The 7023-nt window shown below is 46.0% G+C and overlaps 1 protein-coding gene across 1 annotated transcript in view; it reads left to right on the forward strand.

The window, feature by feature from the left end:
- LOC126481616 (uncharacterized) overlaps positions 1–3862 on the forward strand; it is a 55980-nt gene extending 52118 nt beyond the window's left edge. Inside the window, exon 4 of the mRNA XM_050105495.1 lies at positions 3679–3862. Within this exon, the coding sequence (XP_049961452.1) occupies positions 3679–3764 (86 nt within the window). The 3' untranslated portion in view covers positions 3765–3862. The remainder of the gene's footprint in view (positions 1–3678) is intronic.
- Positions 3863–7023: the final 3161 nt, after the last annotated feature.

Here is a 7023-nt window from a genome sequence, read left to right on the forward strand (position 1 = left end):
CCTCAGATGTTAAGTCCCATAGTGCTCAGAGCCATTTGGTTCCGTGACCTTCTTGTTTGCTTACTTTCCACACCCATCTCCATAGTCTGGGATTACAAGATCAAATGTATTGTTACATGGTTTGCCAGAACATCACACCATTTACGCGATAGTTCTCGATATCAAGCACATAGCAATATCGCATGCATAGCAGCATCATCTGCATAGTATAATTCCAAAGACAAAGAGTCGAATTATTTTTCTAGAAACCCGAAACTTTAGCGAGGTGCTGGGAGTTGGGACATGATGAAAACCACCGAGTAACTAGATACATCGTCTGAGAAGGTCTTTACGTGCAAATTCGCAAAAAAATATAGGAAACTGGTAGTTCCACTCATCAATACCGATGTCAGTGATATAACAGATTCCAAATCATCCTTCTACTTTACTTAGTCATCTAAGGTGTTTCTCGTGTCTAGAGAACCCGCAAACATCTCTTCCATCTGTCTTTCACCATCTACGTGCACACAACACGCACCACAATCGATGTTTCTACTAAATAATGATGGGAAGTATATAGAATCAGTCAATCGGACAATTTAGTTGGGAGGGAACAACTGTCCGGCGCAGACACACCCCCATATTGAATGTTCTCAAATTTACATGGGGAACACACGCAATCATGAAGCCCGCCAAACTCTACTGAGTAGTAGTTCGCTATTTACCCACCTAGAGGGCGACGGGGTTAGGTCAGCTGCATTCACATACACCGGCCAGCTTCTGCAGTTTGGACAGCCGCCACCGTAAGCCAGAAACGTCAATCGTTCTGGCGACAGACCACTGCCGCCGCGGCCTGCACCGCAGGCAGAACCTTCCTACGAATCGCTGTGCTTACAACTACATAGTATGACTGCAGTCTCAATCTGATGACATTTGTCAATGAGCGAAGGATTGGAAATACCCCCACCTGATGGCTGTGGCTCTGGAAGTATAAACATCTACCATTCTTATGACTGGACTTAATTTTCCGCATAATGGAATCTTTCATTCCCCTTATGGCTATCATAGTTTTCAACGTCAAATCCATACCTTCCTTATAACAGGCCAAAGCCATTTTCTTTGCACATGTCGGAACAGACACATACTACATAAGCCTGCAGATCACAGCGAATCTATCACACATCCCCTATGACTAACTATAGGGTGATTGTAAATAAAGTTAAACCTTCAAAACGCTGTATAAATAACACCACTTCTCAGAATGACGTCAAATTCCAACAGAATAGTACCAGAGAAGGGGGAAAACGTATGGCAGGACAAAAAAATAGTGTGAAAATTGATCAATAGATGGCGCTGGATGTGTCAGAATACGTAAACGAAAACTCCTGTCCTGCACATAACCCACTGAAGTTGATATAAATACGCCGGGTACACGGCTTTTCCTCTTTCGCGTCTGCGACGTTGGCCATGACTGTCTCAATGCAGGATCGCGCTACGCTTGTAAAGCTGTATTACAAGAATGATGTCTGTGCGCACGTCTTCAGAAATTACGGGCACTGAAGGGTTTGGAAAAGGGCGTTGGTCCGATGACTGCCATGGATCTGGAGAAAATTATTCGGGAGTTCGAAAAGACGGATTCTTTTGGTGTACAACCTGGTAGAGGGAGGAAACGAATTGATTCGACGTCAGTTGAAGCAGTGCAGGAGGAGACGAGTGGTGGTGTGCAAGAATTTCTTGCTCGCATGGAAGTGGACAATGATTGGCCACGGAAGATTTTGTGGACAGACGAAGTCCACTTCAGTCTGACAGGATATGCCAATACACAGAATTGTCGAATACGGGCAACAGAAAATCCACACGCAAATCAACCAGCACCACTTCATCCTGGAAAGGCCACTGTGTGGCGCGGGTTTACGGCACCATTTATCATAGCGCCATATTTTTTCGAAGACACAGATGCTTCTGGTCCTGTTACTTGTACCATCACTGGTAAACACTATGAGTGTTTTTTTGCGCAACCACGTCATTCCAACTCTCCAACAGCGTGGATGTGTGGTTGGGATCATTTTTTATGGAAGATGGCGCACCTCCCCACATCGCAAATCCATTTAAGCAGGTGCTGAAGCGCCATTTCAGAAATGCTAGAATTATCAGCCGCCATTTACCGACAGCCAGGCCGTCCCGATCACCGGATCTTGATCCGTGTGACTTCTGGCTGTGGGGCTGTTTGAAAGATGATGTGTTCAGTGTTCCGATTGCAAACTTAGCTACATTGAAGGCACGCATTGTGCAAAACATTCTGAACGTGACTCTGGAAGCACTTCGATCAGCTGTGGAACATGGTGTTTTCCGATTTCAACTTGTTGTAGAAAACGGTGGTCAGCATATTGAACATGTTTTTCGCCAGTCAGACTGAAATTAATAATCAGATCTGACTTTTATTCATTATGCTGTTTTTAGCCTCAGGAAAATTAAAAACCGATGTGATTGGTGCCTTTTATGCGGTTTTTGTCCCGAGGATAATTAAAAACCATGTGATTGATCGTTTTTATTGCGGTTTTTGGCCTCAGGACATTAAAAACAGATTTTTCCAATCCAGTGTGAAATGACCTTGGTGTGGTGGATGGGCTTACGTAACTAACAGCACACCAAGTTTAGAAAGCGATTCGGCTGACGAACGTGGTATGAAACTGCTATCTGCTACTCCCTCATGCCGCCACTAAATATTTCTCCAATGTTTGTAATGAATTCTCTCTCAGTGGCATGCCACAGGTTCTGCGATATATACACTACGTTATAGGCGATTGAGAATGATCACGTAAAATAGATGGTGTGCTACGCGACGAATCACTTTAAAAGAACGCAACGCTCGGTTGTGGTCATAAAAAATGTAGAAAATCCTATGACCAATACACTGGCTTTTCAGATCTACAGTGTTATGCTTTCTAGTACAAATGCTGTCTGCGATTTGGAATCAAGTCTCTCCATTGAATCATATACCTGCGTTCGATCCTATGAAGAAGTCTTTTAATGATTACAGCCACTAGTGAATCATATTAATGGCACTCTCATCTCTTGAAATAAGTCTCCTTTTTCGAACCTATTGGCTCCAGTAAAACTACGACGTGGCTTTTTAGGCAGCCCCTACGCCTCTTGTAACTGTTCCTCAGTATCGACAGCTTTGTCCAAGTGATCATTCCAGCTCAAGCTGGAACTGAGCAGAAGTCAGAGAGCACTGTACCTACCACCTTCTGCAACCTGTGTAGAAGCAGAGTTAGTGCGACTGGACCGAGTTTTGACCATTCGGTGGAAATGGTAACACGTCATAGCTCCGCTAATAGTGTACGATGTGTAAGGCCAACACGAGATGAAACATTCTTATACAACAGACACACTGGGTGAGTTTAAATAATCGTTTTCAACATTACTAGCAATGACTTTTATCTCAGCTGAAGGGTGCGAAATACATAGGATGCCAATTAGTACTTTTAGAAGAACAGCTTACGCCCATCTTGTCTCAGCACCGTATTAGAGTGCCTGATCAACAGTAATGATTCTGTACCTGCACTCACCTGTAGGAGAATTTAAGTGGTCGCATTAATGTAGTGTCAGTATTCCTGTACATGTAAAAAACTGACTTCTGAATAGTGTTATTTGCTTAGAATACTAAACCCGTGCTCTGTTCTGTCACGCTAACAGAGGAAGCTGATTCAGTGAATAAAATGGATACAGACGACACGGCGTCTGGAAGTGGCGCCCAGGAAGCGGCGAACCGTTCCCGATGACGACAGAATAATCGAAAGCAACATTCCGCCGAGAACATCAGAGCGGGATTCGGCTGAGCAGCGGTTCTTTGACCGGCTGTTCGGGCCTCCTCCCGAGGAGATGCAGCAGGAGGCGATGGAAGCCGCGCCTTGCAGGACAGCAGTGTCTGCAGGTAGGTCCAGGTGGCGGCAGCAGCAGCAGGCGTTCATCACCTGTGCGGATCTGGCCTCAGTGGTGTACTTACAAGGGGAACTCCACGTCGCACCTACTCTGCCCCTCAGATTTACTGGATAGCCCGTCAAAAAGTGAAAACAGATCAGGCATGAAAACAGGAAGGAGGTTTACTGAACTGTGAAAAAAAGAAGCAAAATACAAACAGTGATCAGTCTAAGCTCAAGATGTGCAACCTCGAGCGAAACTCAATAGCTACGGCATCGTGGTTATGTAGTCACACTGTTGGTCTGAGGTCCGTGCTCAAATCTTCAAATTATGGACTGTCTGTACGGTCACTGACGTGTCTCTTGTCATGTTGTGACGTCCGTTTCCAACATCAAGGTCTAAGGAAGGGACATCGAGTCATACGTACCTCCCATTTGTTCTACACAAAACCACATGTTCCCAGTTTTCTCTCTGTTGCATGTCTCGACCTTGGATCACTCCCTCTTTCTGTTTTGCTTCTTTGTTCACTGTTCAGAACACATTCGTCCTGTTTTCATGCTTGACCTCATTTCAGTTTTTGACGTGCTGTCTACTGGACCATTCTAGCAATAATTCCGCGTGGGGTGTGTTACGGGGCTTCCCTTCTTAGAAGCGAAATGAGGACAGAATCAGTCTAGTGCATGAAGCCAAACCATTACACAAAAGAGACCAGAAATCAGTTGATTAACGAGTAAAAGCAACGACCGGTCCCTTTAAGGGTAGTCCGCCGAGCTGTCGTTTCCATTTTCTGCACAACATTTCGTCGGCCGTCTTGTGGAGGTGCTGCGAGTTTTCGCCTTACGCCTACTCGCTGCCTGGACTCCAACGAGACTCTAAGCCCTTGTCGGTCTCGATCCGCAATTTATAGCCGAGTTCGCGTTCCGACGTCCGGTACACACTGTGATACTCTTTTGATTTTAACAGCTGAAAACCAAATTCTCTCAGCGCCTTCTAACTTTGTGGACGTAATGACCGGTGAGATTTTAATAAACTGAGTGCCTCACATCCAGCGTTATTTCAATTGAAAAAGCCGTCCCAGTTTATTAGGTTTTCTGACATCTTCATTTCGATACACTCTTTAATTATGCTGCTCCACAAACTTGGTGTTCGCATCAGCATACTCGTCAGATAGTACACTACTGGTCATTAAAATTGCTACACCACGAATATGACATGCTACAGACGCGAAATTTAACCGACGGGAAGAAGATGCTGTGATATGCAAATGATTAGCTTTTCAAAGCATTCACATAAGGTTGGTGCCGGTGGCGACACCTACAACGTGCTGACATGAGGAAAGTCTCCAACCGATTTCTCATACACAAACAGCAGTTGACCGGCATTGCCTGGTGAAACGTTCTTGTGATGCCTCGTGTAAGGAGGAGACATGCGTACCATCACGTTTCCAACTTTGATAAAGGTCGGATTGTAGCCTGTCGCGATTGCGGTTTATCGCATCTCGACGTTGCTGCTCGCGTTGGTCGAGAACAAATGACTGTTAGCAGAATATGGAATCGGTGGGTTCAGGAGGGTAATACGGAACGCCGTGCTGGATCCCAACGGCCTCGTATCACTAGCAGTCGAGATGACAGGCATCTTATCCGCGTGCCTGTAACGGATCGTGCAGCAACGTCTCGGTCCCTGAGTCAACACATGCGGACGTTTGCAAGACAACAACCATCTGCACGAACAGTTCCACGACGTTTGCAGCAGCATGGACTATCAGCTCGGAGACCATGGCTGCGGTTACCCTCGACGCTGTTCACAGACAGGAGCGCCTGCGATGGTGTACTCAACGACGAACCTGGGTGCACGAATGGCAAAACGTCATTTTTTCGGATGAATCCAGGTTCTGTTTACAGCATCATGATGGTCGCATCCGTGCTTGGCGACATTGCGTTGAACGCACATGAGAAGCGTGTATTCGTCATCGCCATACTGGCATATCACCCGGCTGATGGTATGGGGTGCCATTGGTTACACGTCTCGGTCACCTCTTGTTCGCATTGACGGCACTTTGAACAGTGGACGTTACATTTCAGATGTGTTACGACCCGTGCCACTACCCTTCATTCGATCCCTGCGACTCCCAGAAGGATAATGCACGACCGCATGTTGTAGGTTCTGTGCGGGTCTTTCTGGATACAGAAAATGTTCAACTGCTGCCCTGGCCAGCACATTCTCCAGATCTCTCACCAACTGAAAACGTCTGGTCAATGGTGGCCGAGCAACTGGCTCGTCACAATACGCCAGTCACTACTCTTGATGAATGTGGTACCGTGTTGAGTCTGCATGGGCAGCTGTACCTGTACACACCATCCAAGCTCTGTTTGACTCAATGCCTAGGCGTATCAAGGCCGTTATTACGGCCATAGGTGGTTGTTCTGGGTACTGATTTCTCAGAATCTATGCACCGAAGTTGCGTGAAAATGTAATCACATGTCAGTTCTAGTATAATATATTTGTCCAATGAATACCCGTCTATCATCTGCATTTCTTCTTGGTGTAGCAATTTTAATGGCCAGTAGCGTATTTCATTTCATGATCATTATGGAGACAGTGTTCTGCAACAGCTGATTTTCTCGTCGGGTGTGTCACAGGTACTCGTTCCACCTTCTGATAGTCCTGTGCCCTGTTCACGTGGACTCTGCATACAGCCGGCTGAAGGTGACCTAGGTCGTTTTTAACATTACAAGCAATACGTCTTTTCTTAGTATGAGGGAGCGAAATACACAGGATACCATGTTTCTCTAGAAGTCTGCCAATCTTCCTACATCTTCATCCTCATAGATACTCCGCAAGCGACCGTACGGTGCGTGGCGGAGGGTACTCTGTACCACTACTAGTCATTTCCCCTCCCGTACCACTCGCAAACAGAACGAGGGAGAAACGGCTGTCAACTTGCCTCCTCAAGAGCCCTAATCTCTGTAACCTCATGGTCCTCGCGCGAAATGTATGTTCGTGGCAATAGAATCGTTCTGCAGTCAGCTTCAAATGTCGTTTCTCTAAATTGTCTCGCTGCTGCTTCTCCGGAAAAATGTCGCCTTTCCTCCAGTGATCCTTATCCGTAAGACTTGCCAG

This window comes from Schistocerca serialis, chromosome 5 (genome assembly GCF_023864345.2).
Source record: "Schistocerca serialis cubense isolate TAMUIC-IGC-003099 chromosome 5, iqSchSeri2.2, whole genome shotgun sequence".
Taxonomy (NCBI): domain Eukaryota; kingdom Metazoa; phylum Arthropoda; class Insecta; order Orthoptera; family Acrididae; genus Schistocerca; species Schistocerca serialis.